This window comes from Oncorhynchus mykiss, chromosome 15 (assembly GCF_057628025.1).
Source record: "Oncorhynchus mykiss isolate SJ-2025 chromosome 15, ASM5762802v1, whole genome shotgun sequence".
Lineage (NCBI taxonomy): Eukaryota > Metazoa > Chordata > Actinopteri > Salmoniformes > Salmonidae > Oncorhynchus > Oncorhynchus mykiss.
In genome coordinates this window covers 50,598,327-50,621,525 of record NC_143036.1, presented here as the reverse complement: position 1 = coordinate 50,621,525, position 23,199 = coordinate 50,598,327, and the positions used below count along the sequence as shown (strand labels likewise).

The 23,199-nt window shown below is 45.8% G+C and overlaps 1 protein-coding gene across 4 annotated transcripts in view; it reads left to right on the top strand.

Annotated features, from left to right (window-relative positions):
• tbc1d22a (TBC1 domain family, member 22a) overlaps positions 1-23,199 on the top strand; it is a 180,902-nt gene that overhangs the window by 134,490 nt on the left and 23,213 nt on the right. For all 4 annotated transcript variants that reach the window (XM_036944449.2, XM_021563375.3, XM_021563377.3 and 1 more), the window contains one exon: positions 13,028-13,123. In XM_036944449.2, coding sequence (XP_036800344.2) covers positions 13,028-13,123 — 96 coding nt within the window. The remainder of the gene's footprint in view (positions 1-13,027; positions 13,124-23,199) is intronic.

Genomic DNA, 23,199 nt, shown 5'->3' with positions numbered 1-23,199 from the left:
AAATGTGTCGTAACTCAAGGGGTGTTAATACATTCTGAAGTCACTATGGTTTATATAGTAACTGAATTGAAGGCTAGGCACTGAGAATAACTTTGAAGTATAGACTGCTGTAGCAAGGTGACGTGGTTCTCAATAATTATACAACTTGAAAAAGTATACCATAAAGTAGAGTTTAAAACTAAGAGAACAGATTCATGCCACACTCAATTCAAGTGTAATTTCCTCCACACAAGCCAAAAATAGAATGTAATTCAGTCCTTTAATATTTAATGCGCTTGCAAAATAGTTGAGAATGACGACAGTCTTTCCCCCCTTCTCTGAGGGACCTGTGACACTGTGTCCCTCCCTCACTCATTTCCTTTCCTTTCCTCATGCCCCTGAGACGGTCTGTGTCACAGTAAAGGCATCAGCATGCTTCAGTGACGCCTTGCTTCGACAAACTAAAAACCTTTCCCCGCTTTGAGGATAATACTGTGGGCTCTTCTTCGACATTTAAACGCGTTAACCCTCGCAAGGCTGCCGGCCCAGACGGCATCCCTAGCCATGTCCTCAGAGCAGATATTTAGACCAGCAGCCTGTTGTGTTTACGGACATATTCAATCTCTCCCTATCCCAGTCTGCTGTCCCCAAATGCTTCAAGATGGCCACCGTTGTTCCTGTGCCCAAGAAGGCAAAGGTAACTGAACTAAATGACTATCGACCCGTAGCACTCACTTATGTCATCGTGAAGTGCTTTGAGAGGCTAGTCAAGGGTCATATAATCTCCACCTTACCTGCCCCAATAGGTCCACAGACAATGCAATCGCCACAACGCTACACACTGCCCTATCCCATATGGACAAGCGGAATACCTATGTAAGAATGTTGTTAATTGACTATAGCTCAGCATTCAACACCATAGTACCCACCAAGCTCATCATTAAGCTAGGTCTCAACCCCGCCCTGTGCAACTGGGTCCTGGACTTCCTGACAGGCCACCCCCGGGTGGTGAAGGTAGTTAACATCTCCACTGATCCTCAACACTGGGGCCCCACAAAGGTGCATGCTCAGCCCCCTTCTGTACTCCCTTTCACCCATGACTGTGTGGCCACGCACGCCTCCAACTCAATCAAGTTTGCAGACGACACAAGTTGTAGGCTTTATTACCAACATCGACGAGACAGCCTAAAGGGAGGAGGTGAGGGCACTCGGTGTGGGGTGTCAGCAAAAAAAACTCTTCACTCAAAGTCAACAAAACAAAGGAGATGATCGTGGACTTTAGTACAGCAGAGGGAGCACCCTCCTATCCACATTGACGGGACAGCAGTGGAGAAGGTGGAAAGTTCCTCGGCATACTCATCCCAGACAACAGAAATGTGTGGTGAAAAAGGCGCAACAGCGCCTCTTCATCCTCAGGAGGCTGAAAAAATTTGGCTTGTCACCTAAAACCCTCACAAACTTTTACAGATGCACAATTGAGAGCATCCTGTCGGGCTGAATCACCACCTGGTACAGCAACTGCACAGCCCACAGCAGCAAGGCTCTCCAGAGAGTAGTGCGGTCTGTACAATGCATCACCGGGGGCAAACTACCTGTCATCCAGGACACCTACCTCACCCGATGTCACAGGAAGGCCAGAAAGATAATCAAGGACAACAACCACCAACAAACACTGCCTGTTCACCCCGCTACCGTCCAGAAAACGCGAGGTCAGTACAGGTGTATTAAAGCTGGGACCGAGAGACTGAAAAACAATTTCTATCTCAAGGCCATCAGACTGCTAAACAGCCATCACTAACACAGAGAGGCTGCTTCCTACATAGACTTGAAATAATTGACCACTTTAATAAATGAATCACTAGTCACTTTAATAATGCCACTTTAATCATGTTTACATATCTTGCATCACTCATGTCATATATATATATATATGTAGAGGTATAGATGTATAGATAGATGTTTAAATATATATATATATACTGCTCAAAAAAATAAAGGGAACACTTAAACAACACAATGTAACTCCCAAGTCAATCACACTTCTGTGAAATCAAACTGTCCACTTAGGAAGCAACACTGATTGACATGCTTTTGTGCAAATGGAATAGACAGCAGGTTAAAATTATAGGCAATTGGCAAGGCACGCCCAATAAAGGAGTGGTTTAGCAGATGGTGACCACAGACCACTTCTCAGTTGCTATGCTTCCTGGCTGAGGTTTTGGTCACTTTTGAATGTTGGCGGTGCTTTCACTCTAGTGGTAGCATGAGACGGAGTCTACAACCCACACAAGTGGCTCAGGTAGTGCAGCTCATCCAGGATGGCACATCAATGCGAGTTGTGGCAAGAAGGTTTGCTGTGTCTGTCAGCGTAGTGTCCAGAGCATGGAGGCGCTACCAGGAGACAGGCCAGTACATCAGGAGACGTGGAGGAGGCCGTAGGAGGGCAACAACCCAGCAGCAGGACCGCTACCTCCGCCTTTGTGCAAGGAGGAGCACTGCCAGAGCCCTGCAAAATGACCTCCAGCAGGCCACAAATGTGCATGTGTCTGCTCAAACGGTCTCCATGAGGGTGGTATGAGGGCCCGACGTCCACAGGTGGGGGTTGGGCTTACAGACCAACACCGTGCAGGACGTTTGGCATTTGCCAGAGAACACCAAGATTGGCAAATTCGCCACTGGCGCCCTGTGCTCTTCACAGATGAAAGCAGGTTCACACTGAGCACATGTGACATACGTGACAGAGTCTGGAGACGCCGTGGAGAACGTTCTGCTGCCTGCAACATCCTCCAGCATGACCGGTTTGGCGGTGGGTCAGTCATGGTGTGGGGTGGCATTTCTTTGGGGGGCTGCACAGCACTCCATGTGCTCGCCAGAGGTAGCCTGACTGCAATTAGGTACCGAGATGAGATCCTCAGACCCCTTGTGAGACCATATGCTGGTGCGGTTGGCCCTGGGTTCCTCCTAATGCAAGACAATGCTAGACCTCATGTGGCTGGAGTGTGTCAGCAGTTCCTGCAAGAGGAAGGCATTGATGCTATGGACTGGCCAGCCCGTTCCTCAGACCTGAATCCAATTGAGCACATCTGGGACATCATGTCTCGCTCCATCCACCAATCACGTTGCACCACAGACTGTCCAGGAGTTGGCAGATGCTTTAGTCCAGGTCTGGGAGGAGTTCCCTCAGGAGACCATCCGCCCCCTCATCGGGAGCATGCCCAGGCGTTGTAGTGAGGTCATACAGGCACGTGGAGGCCACACACACTACTGAGCCTCATTTTGACTTGTTTTAAGGACATTACATCAAAGTTGGATCAGCCTGTAGTGTGGTTTTCCACTTTAATTTTGAGTGTGACTCCAAATCCAGACCTCCATGGGTTGATAAATTTGATTTCCATTGATAATTTTTGTGTGATTTTGTTGTCAGCACATTCAACAATGTAAAGAAAAAAGTATTTAATAAGAATATTTAATTCATTCAGATCTACGATGTGTTGTTTTAGTGTTCCCCTTATTTTTTTGAGCAGTGTGTGTGTATATATATATATATATATTGTGTGTTATACCGTGTATTGCGTCTTGCCTATGCCGCTCTGTCATTGCTCATCCATATATTTATATATTCTTATTCCATTCCTTAGATTTGTGTGTATTAGGTAGGTGTTGTGGAATTGTTAGATTGCATGTTAGTTATTGCTGCGTTGTCGGAACTAGAAGCACAAGCATTTCGCTACACTCACAATAACATCTGCTAACCATGTGTATGTGACCAATAACATTTGATTTGTTTCCAAGCCTGTGGAATATAGGCCGTAGAAGGTCACGTATAGAATGTTTTACATCGAGTGGCAACATAAGTGTTCGGTTGCACAGTTAGTGCTTGTTTTCATGAAAGCCAGAGAAAAGTGCAAAGCTATGTCAGAGAGAGTGCTTATTGGTTTTGTGTGTGTGTGAGAGCCTCTAAGCCTCGACAGGGCAGTATTGTGCCATTTAGAGCAGCAGTATGTCAGGGGAGGGTTTAACCTGTGTTGAAATTCTCTCTCTGCAGTCAGCCCATCTGCTCCCTCCACGCTGCTCTCCAACACATCCTCCCTCTGTAACGCCATGCGTCCGTGTGCACTCGAGACATTCTCATGTATTTTTTTTGTCACCTGCTCTAGTTACTTTTTCAATTACTTACATGGACGTGTGTGTGTGTGATTTAATAGCAATGATCTGCTACATGAATTGTTCACACAGTCTAACCGCGTCCATGTGGGCTTATTCTATTTCTTTCAGGTTGGTATTAGCCGTCCCATCGTGTGCGTTTGTGGCATGATAACCAGTGCTGTGGCCTTTATTATTCAGTGTAGTCATTGGTTGGGTCCTTTATCCGCTCTCACAGGTAGTTACAGTGGACAGACCTGACTAGAGGTGGAAACGCCTGCAGCCAGCCCTAGGGCTACTCCCGTGTGTGTGTGTGTGTGTGTCACATTAATGCAGGCAGGATCGGGGCATGTACTGTACAGGCCTAAGGGGTTCTGCTGCTGACTGCTGTACGGTGGTGGTTCATCACAGGTGAAATGTCAAACAGGCTACGTAATGCAGAAGCCCTCCACAGCTGTTCACTCAGAGAAGTTTGTGTGAATTACTGATTTTTGTATTAGTAATATGACTGGCTGGACTGAATAAGGCTAAATATGATTTTGAAGGTGGGCTACCATTGTGTGAGTGTGAGTGTGCCAGAGAGAAAGACAGTGTGTGTTTGCATGTAATGGATGTTCATGTTTTGCTTCTTATCATCCCCCTTCTCCACACACCACTGTTCCTTAAACCCCTCACACACACACTCACACTGTTCCCACCCCTCCCGCCACGCTCCGCTCGTCCCTGACAGAGGGGTGTCCAAATTATCCTTGTTGCACAGAGCATGAAATGAGCAAGTGGCTCTGTGTGAAGGCATTAGCATGGGGGTGTTAAGGAGTAGAAAGCCCCTCCCCCTCCCTTCTGTGTAACCGGGAAGATAGAAACACAGTGTGCATGGTGCAGAATGTGTGTTGCTTTATAGGTCTGGGAATTGCCAGGGACCTCGCAATACGATATTATCACTATATTTAGGGCAATGTCCTCCTCCAGGCTAGATGGACGTCATATCCTACAATATGTGTCTCCCCTTTTCATTGCCCTTGATTAGATGGATGCATTCAAGACGATGTCGTTCTCAGTTTTTCAGTTTCAGCAGAGTAGCCTGCCTTGTCATTTTTGTGGTATTAATTGTTTTGCTATGGTTTCCAGGCAGGGACAGTAAAGTGGTGTAGAGTTGCATGAACTACGTTTATAAAAGGACAAAGACTATTTTTTTTTCTGGGATAAAAAATGTCACTAGCTGGGGCTGAGCTCTGGGTGTGTGCAAAGAAAGGAGAAGAGAAGCAAAAAGGTATTTTCTGCGAACAGTGAGTCCGTTATATTATTAGCCTAATTTATGGACTATCCATTAGGAATAGTACACTATCTTACATTAGTCTGCACATGCGATGAGAGATGCATGGAATACTTATCATAGAGATTTTTTTAAATGACATGATTTTTTGTTGTTGTTGCTTCCCCGAACTTGAAACTCACGCGCTGCCATTGTCCCTATTCTTACTTAAAAATGTGAGCGGTATCGTTGACAATGGTATATCCAACATTTGTCTGTTCTGATTTGTCCTTATTTATTTACCTATGTTTTGGTTGACTATATTGTCAGAGACTGCTGTAATGTTTTACCTTAGTACATTGTCTATCCAGAGAGAGATCAGGAAAGAGAGAATGACAAATGGAGACTTAGAGAGAAAAGGCTTAGAGAGAGAGAGAGAGAACCAGTGTACCTCTGCAGGGAACAGGAACGGCAACATGATCCTCAGGGATGTGGCCCCAGCCCCTTTTCCCCTCCCCTCCAGTCCCCCAGGGGCCTCCTAATGATTGGCTGATTGGTGACACAGAGAGCCAATCCCCAGCAGACACAGACAGGGTTAGAGGTTAGGTCAGCCACGCGGCCCCAAGCATCAATACTTCATCTGTTCTGCTCTCTATCAAACACAGAACTCTGCCGCTTCGCTCACTCCATCTCTATACCTCTGCTCTGATGCACTGCTCTCTATCTTTCTCATCCTCTCCTCCACTGCACTGTTGGCTTCACCCCTCTGTCTCTCTGTCCTTGTCCTATGCTGTAGACCTTCAAACACACTGACAAGCTGTGTCAGAATGCATTCAGGACTGAGCTTTTACGTGAGGCCACTCAATGACACACAGGACCCAACAAACACCGTAAACCCCTTGATGTGGTTTCACAGTGCTCTGGCTTGCAGTATACTGCAGCATTTCGCCATACCCCCTGTGTATGAAGTGTTGCTGCTGAATTGACTCCGCTCTCTCGCACATATGCACGCACACACACACACACACACACGTCCTTCCCAGGGATGTCCTGTGGCTCCCTCAGGATACAGCAACAGGCCTTTAGCATGATTTTTTTTCTACACACACACACACACACACACACACACCCACACCACACACACACACCCACACCACACACACACACACACACACACACACATCACCCACTACCTCAACTCTCCTGACTACTCTCACCTTCAGGGTTTGAATCCTGTTGTGATCAGTTTTCCACACAGAGCTAAAGTTTAGTCCCACATCAAACAGGACTGCTTTGTGCTTGTGTTTCCCAATAAGCAATGTAGTTTTGTTTTGACTGTGTAGTAATTTGGTTTATTCTGATTGTTTGGATGTTCTGGTCCTGAGGCTTCAGTGTGTTAGTAGAACAGGTTTGTGAACTCAGCCCCAGGACCAGCTGGATGAGGGGACTGAGGCCTCAGTGTGTTAGTAGAACAGGTTTGTGAACTCAGCCCCAGGACCAGCTGGATGAGGGGACTGAGGCCTCAGTGTGTTAGTAGAACAGGTTTGTGAACTCAGCCCCAGGACCAGCTGGATGAGGGGACTGAGGCCTCAGTGTGTTAGTAGAACAGGTTTGTGAACTCAGCCCCAGGACCAGCTGGATGAGGGGACTGAGGCCTCAGTGTGTTAGTAGAACTTGTTTGTGAACTCAGCCCCAGGACCAGCTGGATGAGAGGACTGAGGCCTCAGTGTGTTAGTAGAACAGGTTTGTGAACTCAGCCCCAGGACCAGCTGGATGAGAGGACTGAGGCCTCAGTGTGTTAGTAGAACAGGTTTGTGAACTCAGCCCCAGGACCAGCTGGATGAGGGGACTGAGGCCTCAGTGTGTTAGTAGAACAGGTTTGTGAACTCAGCCCCAGGACCAGCTGGATGAGAGGACTGAGGCCTCAGTGTGTTAGTAGAACAGGTTTGTGAACTCAGCCCCAGGACCAGCTGGATGAGAGGACTATTTTCTTTGCTCAGCTCTTGGTATTGCATGGCTTGGTAATGATATAAGAGGAGGTCACTGTATCTTAGATGTTTCCAAAACTTAATTGCTCTTTTTTGAGTTTTTATTAGTGGATGTTGGATGTTTATATTAGTGGATGTTGGCCTAAATCTGTCCTGCATGCATTGTTTGTAGTTTTCCTCGAGACATGTAGGAGAACCTTACAGAACTCTGCATGCAGGGTTTCAATGGAGTGTTTGTCCCATTTGGTGAAATTTTGTTTTCAAAGTGGACCCCACACCTCGCTGCCATAAAGTTTTTATTTTATTTTTTCCCCCCAATTTTGCCAGAAGTTTTGTGTTTGTGGACTCCTCAATTAGTGTCAGCTGCTTGCTGTTGTACTGTGCGTTTTTGCTTCTTAGTGTATGAAGTTTTGAAGTCTCACAGTAATGAAGGCTTGATTCACCATTATTTGTGTCTCTGTGCTTTTGGTAGATTTTTTTCCTTATTTTACAATCTGCATCAAACCAGTTTGTCATCTGTGGTCTTTTTTGTTTTGTTTTTTATCCATTTCACTTCTGCTTCTTTTGCCATTTGCCTGAATATATCGTTGATGTTTTTATCTGCTATATTGATGCCTTATTTTACTGTGAGTGAATGTGGTATCCAGAAAGTTATCTAAGAGTGTTTGGATATTTTGGTTACTGGATGCTTTCTGGTATTCTTCTGTGCTGTTTTGAGCCCATCTGTAAGAATTTCTGATGTTGTACTAATCTCTCTCTCGATCTCTCTACGACTCCGCCCTCTACCCTCTCTGTCTGTCCCCTGCCTGAGTTGACAGTGGAGATGAGGTGTGTGTTCTGCCCTGTGTCAGCTCTCTCTCGTCACTCACCCCGTCTGGGTTATCTCTCTGTCTCCAGATGACCTCTCCTCTCCTCCATCTCTCCCTCTGTTTTCCAATTCCACCACTCCATCTTCATCTCTCCTTCTCTTGAAGGTAAATCCCAGTCATATTAGCGTTTTGTGGGAGACCTTTCACCCAATCTAGCCTAGATTCCAAGCGACATGTATTGGCTTGTCTAAACGGCACACAACTTATTTAACAGACATGTCCTTATTGTAATGTGAGTGGAGAGGTCTTGTACTTCATGTCCATTAGCAGGCTTGTTAAAGCCGGTAGAATTGGACAGCCTGGCTCACTCATCCTGCTCTGACCGCGTGGCAGAGGAGTGCCGTAGTTGCACAAGCGGCGTCTTAATGCGTCCCTCTTTTCTCTTCGCTGTGTGTGTGTGCGCGCGTGTAGGCATGTGTGTGTGTGTAGGATAAGTGTCCTTGTAGTGAGGCATTTTTATGTGGCCCTCTTACATCTTTAAACAGGTTGCGCTGAAGAGGGCCTGGCACACTGAGGCTGGGAGGAAACCAGGCCGCTGGGATGGGGGAGGAGAGAGAGAGAGAGAAATAGAGACAGTGGCTGAGAGGGAAGAAGAAGAGCGAAAGAGACAGGGGCTAAGAAAGAAATAGAGTGCAAAGATGCATAGAGGGAAGCAAAGGCACAGAGTGGGAAGGGAAAAAAGGACAAGGAAAGGCATAGCAAGGAGGGAGAGAGAAGGAGAAAGAGGGCATCCAGTGCCTTTTTCTTTTATTGTGGTCATTAATTAAGGTCCCATCATGGTCCCATTCCCCCGGGGAGAGGTGAGAGAGAAACAATTCAAATGATCCACGAGTAGACTCTGCTGCAGTTAACTAACACTTAAAGGAAAACTCCACTTAAATGATCTTTCTGGGTTTTTTTCCCCCCATTTAGTCCATTGTTGGTACAGTCCCAAAATGTTTTGCGTGTCAGCAGTCAAGTTTTCAAGATATTTCCAAACAGCACATCATCATGACGATGTGGCCGGTGACACTTTGCTTCTTGAAAGTCAAATATCTTTAAAACGTGACTGCTGACATGCAAAACATTTTGGGACTGCATCAAATCCAATTGTATTTAGCAGATGTTATTGCGGGTGTAGCGAAATGCTTGTGTTCCTAGCTCCAACAGTGCAGTGGTATCTAACTAAATGCTTGTGTTCCTAGCTCCAACAGTGCAGTGGCATCTAACTAAATGCTGGTGTTCCTAGCTCCAACAGTGCAGTAGTATCTAGCAATACACAACAATACATATACATATACATCTAAAAGAATGGAATTAAGAAATATGTCAATAATAGGACGAGCAATGTCAGAGTGGCATTGCTTTCCGGGCTGGTTGTAATAACACAAAAAAACGTTCTGGGATAAAAATGTACGAAATAAAAATATACTGCCAGGTTCCTAAGGAGCTCGAAGCAGAGCTGCCATGTCTGTTGGTGCCATCTTACTCCGTGTCAACAGTGGACTAATGAAAAAGATACCAAAATGTAGCGTATTTTGTCCTTTAAGGTGTGCCCTGGCATCACAGTATAAAAACACCATCAATACTAGCTGCTTAGTGAAAATAGGAAGTTAGAGAGGTTGGATGATGAAGAGAGAACTTTTGTCTTGTATGTTTTAGAAGCTTTATGGGGAAATTGTATCGAGCAACAACTGTTTAGCAAGCAGTAACTTGGATAGTAACTAATGGGAAGCTACCATATCTCATGCTTCATAATATGCACATAGATGTGTTGGAATTTCTATGTAGATAAGTGATTTTCTTAGCTGTGGGCCTAGTCGATGTGCCCTACACAGGTATATCCATATAAACAGTCTGCACTCAGCAGTGTGTCACACCTGTGTATGTTTTGACCTCAATGTGAAGGGAATGTTTCCACTGCCGTAGCTCCAACAGTTAGTTATCCTTGAAGAGCACTGTCCCTGTCCTGTCTGTTTATTGGAGTGAAGAAGGAACACAGCCATTGATTTTCATTACGCTCCCTCCGTGTCTGGCATAAACGACGACCTGTTGCCCCTCGCTGTGAATACGCAAATATCACACTTGCCCTGTGCTTTGCTTCTCTGTGCTGCGGCACTGAACTACAGCACGCCGGCCCGGAATGGAAAATGTCATTTTCAAACAACCCCCTCTTCTCCAGTGCGAACAGCATTAGTCTTGACTATTTACCCAGGAGAGTGGGAATAATTCCCTTCCTTAGAGTCTTGACATGGCGCTGCATCTGTAAGAGACATCCAGGGATCATAACCTGGCCCAGTCCAACCCAATTGGGTTATTGCTTAGCTGCTCTCTCGCTCCCACGCGCACACACACACACAGTATGCACACTTTCTATCTCTGAGACTGTTTGATTGTGGCTGGGATAATATTTATTTATTTATTTATTTAACTAAGCAAGTCAGTTAAGAATATTCTTATTTACAGTGACGGCTTACCGGGGAACAGTGTGTTAACTGCCTTGTTATATTTTTACAAATTATTTTACCTTTATTTAACTAGGCAAGTCAGTTAAGAACAAATTTGTATTTTCAATGACTGCCTTGTTCAGGGGCAGAATGACAGATTTTTACCTTGTCAGCGAGGGGATTCGATCTTGCAACCTTCCGGTTACCAGTCCAACAATCTAACCACTAGGCTACCTGACCCCCACAGGAGTAGTTGTTCAGGGGCAGGGGCAGCTCGGGGATTAGATCCAGCAACCTTTCGGTTACTGGCCCAACCACTAGGCTACCTGCCGCCGCAAATATAATATGCAAATATACAGTTGTGGCCCAAAGTTGAGAGAATGACCACAAATATACATTTTCACAAAGTCTTCTGCCTCAGTTTGTATGATGGCAATTTGCATATACTCCAGAATGTTATGAATAGTGATCAGATGAATTGCAATTAATTGCAAAGTCACCCTTTGCCATGGGGAACTGATTCCCAAAAAAACATTACCACTGCATTTCAGCCCTGCCACAAAAGGACCAGCTGACATGTCAGTGATTCTCTGGTTAACACAGGTGTGAGTGTTGACGAGGACAAGGCTGGCGATCACTCTGTCATGCTGATTGAGTTCGAATAACAGACTGGAAGCTACAAAAAGAGGCTGGTGCTTGGAATCATTGTTCTTCCTCTGTCTACCATGGTTACCTGCAAGGAAACGTGCCGCCATCATTGCTTTGCACAAAAAGGGCTTCACAGGCAAGGATATTGCTGCCAGTAAGATTGCACCTAAATCAACCATTTATCGGATCATCAAGAACTTCAAGGAGAGCGGTTCAATTGTTGTGAAGAAGGCTTCAGGCCGCCCAAGAAAGTCCAGTGAGCGCCAGGACCCTCTCCTAAAGTTGATTCAGCTGCGGGATCGGGGCACCACCAGTACATAGCTTGCTCAGGAATGGCAGCAGGCAGGTGTAAGTGCATCTGCACGCACAGTGAGGTGTAGACCTTTGGAGGATGGCCTGATGTCAGGAAGGGCAGCAAAGAAGCCACTTCCTCCAAGAAAAACATCAGGTAAGGACTGATACTCTGCAAAAGGTACACAGAGGTGAGCGCTACCATCAGTCCTGTGTCATGCCAACAGTAAAGCATCCTGAGACCATTCATGTGTCTTCTCAGCCAAGGGAGGGGGCTCACTCACAATTTTGCCTAAGAACACAGCCATGAATAAAGAATGGTAACAACACATCCTCCGAGAGCAACATCTCTCAACCATCCAGGAACAGTTTGGTGACGAACAATGCCTTTTCCAGCATGATGGAGCACCTTGCCATAAGGCAAAAGTAATATTTGAGTCGATATTTGGGTCCATGGCCAGGAAACTCCCCAGACCTTAATCCCATTGAGAACTTGTTGTCAATCCTCAAGAGGCGGGTGGACAAACAAAAACCCACAAATTCTGACACACTCCAAGCATTGATTATGCAAGAATTGGCTGCCGTCAGTCAGGATGTGGCCTAGAAGTTAATTGACAGCATGCCAGGGCGGATTGCAGAGGTCTTGAAAAAGAAGGGTTAACACTGCAAATATTCAATGCCATGCAATTGTCAATAAAAGCCGTTGACACTTATGAAATGCTTGTAATTATACTTCAGAATTCCATAGTATCATCTGGCAAAAAATATCTAAAGACACTGATGCAGCAAACTTTTTGGAAATGAATATTTGTGTCATTCTCAACACTTTTGGCCACGACTACATTTGCAGATGAGATGCCTGGATGCTGAGCGTTTGTGAAGACCCGTATTACTGTGAGCACTTGAACACATTGTCCCATTTCCACTCCTTTCCTCCTTCAGTCGGTTTTAAGAGCTTTAATTGTCTCCCCCTGGATAGCCCTTTAGATGAGGGCTATAGACCATCTCTCTCTCACTTTAATTTCCCTCCTTTATTCAGCGCTGTAGAAACGGGCCTGGAAATGGAATGAGCGTCTAAAGGAAGGGAGGAGAAAAAGTAAAGGGCAAATGTAAAAGGGATTTGTCTTTCAGCTCCTAGTCGAATGTAAATTCTCTGATTGTGACAGAAAATATGTAGTCTTACCCCCCCCCCCCCCCCCCGTAAGCGTCCAAATTCCCACTCTGAGAGTAGATTTAAGTCTTCCTTTCAAACATAATGTCAAGGTATAGACGGCCTAAGTGGAGAGATGGAGGATGCTACAGTATTATCTTCACTGTCGCCCTACTGCTGCTTTCTAATGCTGTCTGTTCAATACTGAGTTCATTGTGAAAATAACTCAGGATGTGTTAGAACATTTGTTTAGTTGTGTAATTCTGTCTCTCTCTCTGCAGGCTGAACCTGAGGGATTTTCTCACTTCCATCTCTACGTGTGTGCTGCTTTCCTAGTACGATGGAGGAAAGAGATTCTGGACCAGAGAGATTTCCAGGTAAGAGAGAAGGATGGAAATGTATGGTGTCGTACCTACATCACCTTTTACTGAGGTCCTGGGTGAGAAAAAGACCCCCTTTTTAATAGTGATGTTTCCACTGCTTTTTATTTGGAAGAGTGAGGTCTCTGCCTCTATCCCCATGTTGCTCTATTTAAGAAAGGCTGTCATTTGGACTTTGGTCATTTGGCCACAAAGGGTGCAGTTTAAAAGGAGTGCATTGTTTATACAGGGAATAGGGTGTCATTTGAGACTGTTCCACTAAGTATGAATGTGAGTCCCAGTAGGGCTGAGCAGAGTGTGCCAGCCAGTGTGATCTTCTCTCCAGCACATCCCAGCCCAGCACTGTGCTCATCATTAACTACAGGGATCAGGGGTCATATTGGCTGCATTAGTGGGATGACAGCAGCAGCTGCTGCAAGGTGACATTGGCATGAAGCAGGAATCAGACTTTGGGCCCTGCCCCCTAGTTCCTCTCTTCTCTCCGTTTCTCTTATTGACTGAGGTATCTTCTCTTGTCTACCCCTGCATGCATCTTCTCTTCTGTTGAAAAATACCTCTCAACCACGCTCTGAAGAGTTTTGGGTCAATGGATGCTGCTTCAGCTTTAATAAGACACGTTTCCAAGTTCTCCTTTCCTCCCTCCTAGTGCGTTATTACCCTTCCTCTCCCTCCTAGTGCGTTATTACCCTTCCTCTCCCTCCTAGTCCCTCATTACCCTTCCTCTCCCTCCTAGTGCGTTATTACCCTTCCTCTCCCTCCTAGTCCCTCATTACCCTTCCTCTCCCTCCTAGTGCGTTATTACCCTTCCTCTCCCTCCTAGTGCGTTATTACACTTCCTCTCCCTCCTAGTCCCTCATTACCCTTCCTCTCACTCCTAGTCCCTCATTACCCTTCCTCTCCCTCCTAGTCCCTCATTACCCTTCCTCTCACTCCTAGTCCCTCATTACCCTTCCTCTCCCTCCTAGTCCCTCATTACCCTTCCTCTCCCTCCTAGTCCCTCATTACCCTTCCTCTCCCTCCTAGTCCCTCATTACCCTTCCTCTCCCTCCTAGTCCCTCATTACCCTTCCTCTCCCTCCTAGTCCGTTATTACCCTTCCTCTCCATCCTAGTCCCTCATTACCCTTCCTCTCCCTCCTAGTCCCTCATTACCCTTCCTCTCCCTCCTAGTGCGTTATTACCTTTCCTCTCCCTCCTAGTGCGTTATTACCCTTCCTCTCCCTCCTAGTGCTTTATTACCCTTCCTCTCCCTCCTAGTCCCTCATTACCCTTCCTCTCCCTCCTAGTGCGTTATTACCCCTCCTCTCCCTCCTAGTCCCTCATTACCCTTCCTCTCCCTCCTAGTGCGTTATTACCCTTCCTCTCCCTCCTAGTGCGTTATTACCCTTCCTCTCCCTCCTAGTGCGTTATTACCCTTCCTCTCCCTCCTAGTCCCTCATTACCTTTCCTCTCCCTCCTAGGTCCGCATTACCCTTCCTCTCCCTCCTAGTGCGTTATTACCCTTCCTCTCCCTCCTAGTCCCTCATTACCCTTCCTCTCCCCCCTAGTCCGTTATTACCCTTCCTCTCCCTCCTAGTCCCTCCTAGTCCCTCATTACCCTTCCTCTCCCCCTAGTTCCTCATTACCCTTCCTCTCCCTCCTAGTCCCTCATTACCCTTCCTCTCCCCCCTAGTCCCTCATTACCCTTCCTCTCCCTCCTAGTCCCTCATTACCCTTCCTCTCCCTCCTAGTCCCTCATTACCCTTCCTCTCCCCCCTAGTCCCTCATTACCCTTCCTCTCCCTCCTAGTCCCTCATTACCCTTCCTCTCCCTCCTAGTCCCTCATTACCCCTCCTCTCCCTCCTAGTCCCTCATTACCCCTCCTCTCCCTCCTAGTCCCTCATTACCCTTCCTCTCACTCCTTTTCTCACCCTCTCCTCCTTCTTCCCTCTCTGTGCAGATTGAATTGAAACTGGTGTGTGGTTGAATATGCAGAGGTTCAGTGGTGCATGTCGCGAGGGGCTCAGTGTGTGTCTGTGTGTGTGTGCACGTGTGAGCATGCGCCTGTGTGTGTGTCCGTGTGTCGCAGTTGATTTATAGTGTTTACAGTGCCCACTGATTTAGTATTATCCCTGCTGCACCGCTGCACCACACACACAGCTTGGCATGCAGACTGCCACCGACGCGCCAGAGGCACTAACACTCGCGTCCATCTATCCTCTTTTCGTCCTCCCCTGAGAGAGAGAGAGGGGGCTCTCTCTTTCTCCGTCTTTATTTCGTCTCTCTCTTACCTCTCCCTCCTTTAGACCTCCAGTGTTCCTCTCCCCGCTTTCTTTGTCCTTTTTCTCTCCCTCTTTCTCTCTCGGTCCATCTCGCTCTCTTTTTCTGAACACATTTGGAAAGTATTCAGACCCTTTGACTTTTTCCACATTTTGTTACTTTACAGCCTTATTCTGAAATGGATTTCCTCATCAATCTACACACAATACCCCACAATGACAAAGCAAAAGCAACAAACATTTTTTTTTTTCTCTCATTTATGAAAAATTTAAAACTATACATTTACATAAATATTCAGACCCTTTACTCAGTACTGTGTTGAAGCACCTTTGGCAGCATTTACAGCCTTAAGTCTTATTGGGTATGACGCTACAAGCTTGGAACACCTGTATTTGGGGAGTTTCACCCATTCTTCTCTGCAGATCCTCTCAAGTTCTGTCAGGTTGGATGGGGAGCGTTGCTGCACACAGGTCTCTCCTGAGATGTTCAATCAGTTTCAAGTCCGGGCTCTTGCTGGGCCACTCAAGGACATTCACAGACTTGTCCCGAAGCCACTCCTGCATTGTCTTGGCTGTTCATCAGACCAGAGAATTTTGTTTATCAAGTTCTGAGACTATTTAGAATTCCTTTTGGAAAACTCCAAGCGGGCTGGCAGGTGCCTTTTTCTGAGGAGTGGCGTCCGTGTGGCCACTCTACCATAAAGGCTTGATTGTTGGAGTGCTGCATATATGGTTGTCCTTTTTAGAAGGTCCTCCCATTTCCAGAGGAACTCTAGAGCTCTGTCAGAGTGACCATCAGGTTCTTGGTCACCTCCCTGACCAATGCCCTTCTCCCCCGACTGCTCAGTTTGGCTGAGCAGCCAGCTCTAGGAAGAGTCTTGGTGGTTCCAAACTTCTTCCATTTAACAATGACGGACACCACTGTGGTTCTTGGGGACCTTCAATGCTGCAGAAATGTTTTGGTACCCTTCCCCATATCTGTGCCTCGACACAATCCTGTCTCGAATCTCTAAGACAATTCCTTCGACCTCACGGCTTGGTTTTTGCTCTGACATGAACTGTCAACTATGGGAACTTATATAGACATGTGTATGCCTTTCCGAATCATGTCCAATCAATTGAATTTAACATTGAATTTGTAATACATTTGCCAAGATTTATGAAAACCTGTTTTCACTTTGTCACTATTGGTTATTGTGCGTAGATTGAGTTTTTAAATTTTTTTTTAATCCATTTTAGAATAAGCCTGTAACGTAACAAAATATGGGACGAGTCAAGGGGTCTGAATACTTTCCGAAGGCACTGTGTGTTCCACCGTCATCACTGACTTACACCCTTACCTTACACCCGCTGTGAAACCTCATGAGAACATTTCTACCTTTTTGACTATAGTGCTGAGGGCCATGTTCATGTTTCTTCTTACTTAATTGCCTACAGTACAGTATGGCTCTACTTGGAATGGAATGGAGGTTTGACATTTCCCTCTCTGGATAAGTATGAGAGAGCGAGGGAGAGGGGGGGGGGGGCATATACGAGCGCTATAGGCAGAGAGAAGTGTGATTATGAGAACTGAAATGAGTGTTCAATCTAAAGGTGTGGATTGGCTACACAATGAGTCACCATGGCGAACGTGTCACAAAATGAGACTTGGGTTAATGCCGCTGTGCGCGCGAGGGTGTGAGTCTGCGCGTGTGTGTGTGTGTGTGTGTGTGGCTGACATTCTCCCTGTCAGTGTTCTGCGCCTCCTGCTCTGACTGTGCTTTGACCATCTGCAGCCCCAGCTAGCCAGTCCCCTCCTCTGTACTGACCACTGATGTCCTGACGGCCAGGCCTATTCTTGGCAGAAGGGCTGGTAATAAGTTTGACCTAATTAGGTAGCCAGGCAGCAGAGGACCAGAATTTGACAGTAGACTAGAGCCAGTCTCGGGTCCATTATGTATCAGCCAGGCAGGGGAGGACCAGAGACCAGAGCTGGACAGGAGTCACAAGACGGACAGACGCAGACCTTGCCTACTTCCTTCATCCCAGGCCAAGGCCTGCTGTTCAGGCCAACCTGCCTCAAGCAAACCCACCCCAGTAATAGGGCTTTGGTCCCCAGAAAAACTAACCTACTTCTGGGTTTCTTCCCTTCTAACTCGCATCCAAGACTGGGTCTTTGGCTCCCAGCTAGCTAACCCACCTTAGTCTTTGGCTTTGCCCCTATTAAGTGGCTTTGGCTTTGACCTTAGCCTTCATCAAACCGACCTCGGACTCTAGTTGATATCCCCAGTAAATCCCCCCCACAGTGGGGCTGGTCCCCACCAGCAGCCCACCCACCCTGACTCCAGCCCAGCTCCAGGCCCTTGGCACCATCTCCACAGATTGGCCAGGCCTCAGAGCCTGCTCCATTACTCCCACAAACAGTCTGTCTCTCTCAGCAGTGACCTTTCGTCTGGGTCTTTTTGATTACCATGCAGTGACAGTTCAGAGCACACTAACTCACATGGTTCTGCTCTCCTCTCACACTGTACTGTACTCTTCTGGTCGCTCCAGGCTACACTTGCTCGCACTCGCTGACTGCTTCTCAAATGGTTCCCTTTCCCTTATGGGCCCTCGTCGATAGTAGCGCACTATAAATGGAATAGGGTGCCGTTTGAGACACGCACTCTGCCGCTCTCCTCACTGGACTACAGCAAGGCTCAGGACTGATGAAGTGAACACTAGGCCCGCCCTGGTAGGGTTGAGCTAGTAAATGACATGAGTGATTATTTAAATAAAAACGGGCTTCAGTAATCTATAATTTACTGCTTCCTTGTTGTTGGGTTGGATCGGGGGGGGGGGGGGTCGTTTCAACGCAATTCACCTCAATGCGGAATATAAAATGTAATTGACTCTGAGTCGAATGGGGTATTGCATCCCTCCTGCACCTCCAGTAAACTGAATGACCCATAGAGGAGTGCAGGGCATAGGGATGCTATGGCTCTGTTAGGCTGTTAGCTTGGCATTAGCCTGGAGGGATAATGACAGCTTCCTGTGGTTCAGACCTTGTTCTGGTCAGCCTCTCTAATCACAAAGTCTCTGAGTATATTCCTCTATGTCCCAAGAGCACTGCTTGTGACACAGAGTGCATCGGATTTGTTTGTGTGGGTGTGTGCACATGCATGTGCAGACACAGAGTTGAAGAATTTTCTTGTTGTGTGTGTGTTTGTGTTGAGAGAGTTGAAGAGTTCACCGTGTGTGGGTGTGCGGGCACGCATGTCTGTGTGTGTTTATGAGCACTTGTCCGTGTGACTCCTCTCTCCACTGTGCCTGCCGTCTGCTCTCCTCTTTTTCCCCTCTCCCCTCCTTGGCCCCCTTGCCGTGAGCCACCACAGGGCCACAGACAGCCAAATGTCAGAGCCCGCTGGCATGTACTGAGGCCAATATGCAGCAAATGAGCCCTCATTATCTATTTGTTTATCACATAATGGGAAGCCTTTTCTCAGGCTAATGAATCAGACACACAGGCTGCAGCCCAAAATGGTATCCTATTCCCTTAACTGCTTTTCAACAGGACTCTTGTCAAAGGTTGTGTGCTATTTAGGCAATAAGGGTGCCATTTGGGATTCAACCAAATATTCCTTTTCCTCCCAGTCTCTGATCAGCGACTACATTTCCCCCGGCCTCTGGTTTCACAGATAATGATGATCAAACTGGTCTACAAATCAGGGCAAAATCTAGGCCCACCATCTTGTAATGCATCCTGGACCTTACCTTAAAACCTGTTGTGACTAGGGGGCAGTATTTTAATTTTTGGGGAAAAAAATGTTCCCGTTTTAAACGGGATATTTTGTCAGGACAAGATGCTAGAATATGCATATAATTGACAGCTTAGGATAGAAAACACTCTAAAGTTTCCAAAACTGTAAAAATATTGTCTGTGAGTATATATCAGAACTGATGTTGCAGGCGAAAGCCTGAGAAAAATTGCTGCGTTCCAATGAGTCCCTATTGAGCAGTGAATGGGCTATCAACCAGATTACTCTTTCTCCGTATTCCCGAAGGTGTCTACAGCATTGTGACGTAGTTTTACGCATTTATGTTGAAGAATACCTGTAAGAGGCTACATTGCGCAACTGGTAACCTGATGCTCCCAGAGAGATTCTCGCGTAAAATACAGAGGTAGCCATTACTCCAATCGGTCCTACTGAAAAACGAGTTGTCCCGATGGATATATTATCGAATAGATATTTGAAAAACACCTTGAGGATTGATTATAAACAACGTTTGCCATGTTTCTGTCGATATTATGGCGCTAATTTGGAATATTTTTCGCTATTTTCGTGACTTCAATTTCCGGGCGATTTCTCAGCCAAACGTGAAGAACAAACGGAGCTATTTCGCCTACAAAAATAATATTTTTCGGAAAAAAGGAACATTTGCTATCTAACTGGGAGTCTCGTGAGTGAAAACATCCAAAGCTCATCAAAGGTAAACTATTTAATTTGATTGCTTTTCTGATTTCCGTGACCAAGTTACCTGCTGCTAGCTGGACAAAATGCTATGCTAGGCTATCGATAAACTTACACAAATGCTTGTCTAGCTTTGGCTGTAAAGCATATTTTGAAAATCTGAGATGACAGGGTGATTAACAAAAGGCTAAGCTGTGTCTCAATATATTTCGTTTGTGATTTTCATGAATAGGAATATTTTTTGTCCGTTGCGTTATGCTAATTAGTGTCAGGCGATGATTACGCTCCCGCATGCGGGATGGGGAGTCACTAGAGGTTAAAGCTAGAATCCTTATATGGTGAAACTGCCACGTCCGTTTGGGATATCACAACGCCAAAGACGTTCCCGCAATCAATGAACACTGTTTTTATTTTATTTATTTTTTACCTCTGACGTCATCGCACGTGCGTGAGAACAGCAGAATATGTACTGCAATATGTTTGACCATGCTGTTGGATGCTCCTCTCCTCCGTTGAATCGGCGAAACCAAAATGTTGACATAGGCACTGGGGTGAAAATACCTTTACTGCAGGATATAACCTGTGCTTTATACGGCTTATATACAGGTTTTACTTAAAACAAGCCGTTCCTATACATACAGGTTCCCTAGAGCATCATTTGCCTGTCTAAAGTCAGCAGTCTACAAGCAGTCTAGCGCTAGCTGCTGTCTTAGCTGTCCATTACCTGTCCTATTCAGTTGTCTTTGTCTTGCCATACACCAGAGGCTGGCTTACCTGACACCTCCCACACACCTTTCCTCCCAGCTTAGCCCTGTACAGAACAAGAGGCCTCACACACTGCCTCTGTCACCCTCTCTATCTCTGTGTGTCTGTCTGTCCAGGCTGGTGAAGGACACCAAAATTAAATCTAGAATCGGCTTCCTATTTCGCAACAAAGCCTCCTTTACTCATGCTGCCAAACACATCCTCGTAAAACTGACCATCCTACTGATCCTCGACTTCGGCGATGTCATTTATAAAATAGCTTCCAACACTCTACTCAACAAATTGGATGCAGTCTATCACAGTGCTATCCATTTTGTCACCAAAGCCCCATATACTAACTAGAGGTCGACCGATTAATCGGAATGGCCGATTTAATTGGGGCCGATTTCAAGTTTTCGGAAATCGGTATTTTTGGACAGCGATTTGGCCAATTTTTTTAATTCATTTTAAAAACATTTTTTTACACCTTTTATTTCATCTTTATTTAACTAGGCAAGTCAGTTAAGAACACATTCTTATTTTCAATGATGCCCTAGAAACGGTGGGTTAACTGCCTCATTCAGGGGCAGAACGACAGTTTAGACAGTTACCTTGTCGGGGGATTCAATCATGCAACCTTAGTTAACTAGTCCAACGCTCAAACCACCTGATTGCATTGCACTCCACGAGGAGACTGCCTGTTACGCGAATGCAGTAAGCCAAGGTAAAGTTGCTAGCTAGCATTAAACTTATCTTGTAAAAAACAATCAATCAATCATAATCACTAGTTAACTACACATGGTTGATGATATTACTAGTTGACCTAGCGTGTCCTGCATTACATATAATCGATGCGGTGCGCATCGTTGTTCCAATGTGTACCTAACCATAAACATCAACGCCTTTCTTAAAATCAATACACAGAAGTATATATTTTTAAACCTGCATATTTAGCTACAAGAAATCCAGGTTAGCAGGCAATATTAAACAGGTGAAATTGTGTCACTTCTCTTACGTTCATTGCACGCAGAGTCAGTGTATACGCAACCTAATTTGCCAGAATTTTACGTAATTATGACATAGCATTGAAGGTTGTGCAATGTAACAGGAATATTTAAACTTATGGATGCCACCCATTTGATAAAATACGCAACGGTTCCGTATTTCACTGCAAGAATAAACGTCTTGTTATCGATATGATAGTTTCCGGATTCGACCCAATTAATGACCTAAGGCTCGTATTTCTGTGTGTTATGTTATAATTTAGTCTATGACTTGATAGAGTAGTCTGACTGAGCTGTGGTAGGCACCAGCAGGCTCGTAAGCATTCATTCAAACAGCACTTTTGTGTGTTTTGCTAGCAGCTCTTCGCAGTGCTTCAAGCATTGCGCTGTTTATGACTTTAAGCCTATCAACTCCCGAGATTAGGCTGGTGTAACCGATGTGAAATGGCTAGCTAGTTAGCGGGGTGCACGCTAATAGTGTTTCAAACGTCACTCGCTCTGAGACTTGGAGTGGTTGTTCCCCTTGCTCTGCATGGGTAACGCTGCTTCGAGGGTGGCTGTTGTCGTTGTGTTCCTGGTTCGAGCCCAGGGAGGAGCGAGGAGAGGGACGGAAGCTATACTGTTACACTGGCAATAATAAAGTGCCTATAAGAACATCCAATAGTCAAAGGTTAATGAAATACAAATAGTATAGAGAGAAATAGTGCTATAATTCCTATAATAACTACAACCTAAAACTTCTTACCTGGGAATATTGAAGACTCATGTTAAAGGAACCACCAGCTTCCATATGTTCTCATGTTCTGAGCAAGGAACTTAAACGTTAGCTTTTTTACATGGCACATATTGCACTTTTACTTTCTTCTCCAACACTTTGTTTTTGCATTATTTAAACCAGTGGTTCTTAACCTGGGTTCAATCGAACCCCAGGGGTTCGGTGAGTCAGTCTCAGGGGTTCGGCGGAGGTCAAGACACACATCCGATTCATTGGATTCGTGAGGACACACTCCGCTTGGCCATCATGGCTGCAGGTGATCACGCTACATCGCTTAGCCTATCTGTGCTGCAGGGAATTTGGTGCGCTCAGTAGTCGACTTGTGACTGTCGTAATGGTACGTCTTATGATTTCTTTCTTAATATTTTAATCCCTTCACACTTACTATGTCGAGCAAAAAAAGAAAGTATAACGTATAAAGGAACGTTATATAACGGAACGTGATGGGAGTCAGTGTCCTAACTGCATGATTTGCAATGCCAAGTTGAGCAATTCTAGTCTAGCACCGGCAAAACTAAGAGAACACTTCCTTAAGCTGCATGGAGATGGAAAATACAAGAACACAACGCTCGCTGAATTCAAGGTGAAGAGAGCCAGATTCGATGAAAAGGCTACTCTGCCTGTTCTCGGCTTTGTACCCATCAACAAACCGATCCTCACAGCATCGTACGAAGTTGCTTACCTGATCGCAAAGCAGGGCAAACCACACACCATTGGTGAAACACTCATAAAACCAGCTGTGTTGAAGATGGCGAATATCATGCTGGGAAAAGAGGCTGAAGTTAAGTTATCCCAAATTCCTCTTTCAAATGACACCATCAGCGACAGAATAGAGGACATGAGCAACGACATCTTGGCTCAAGT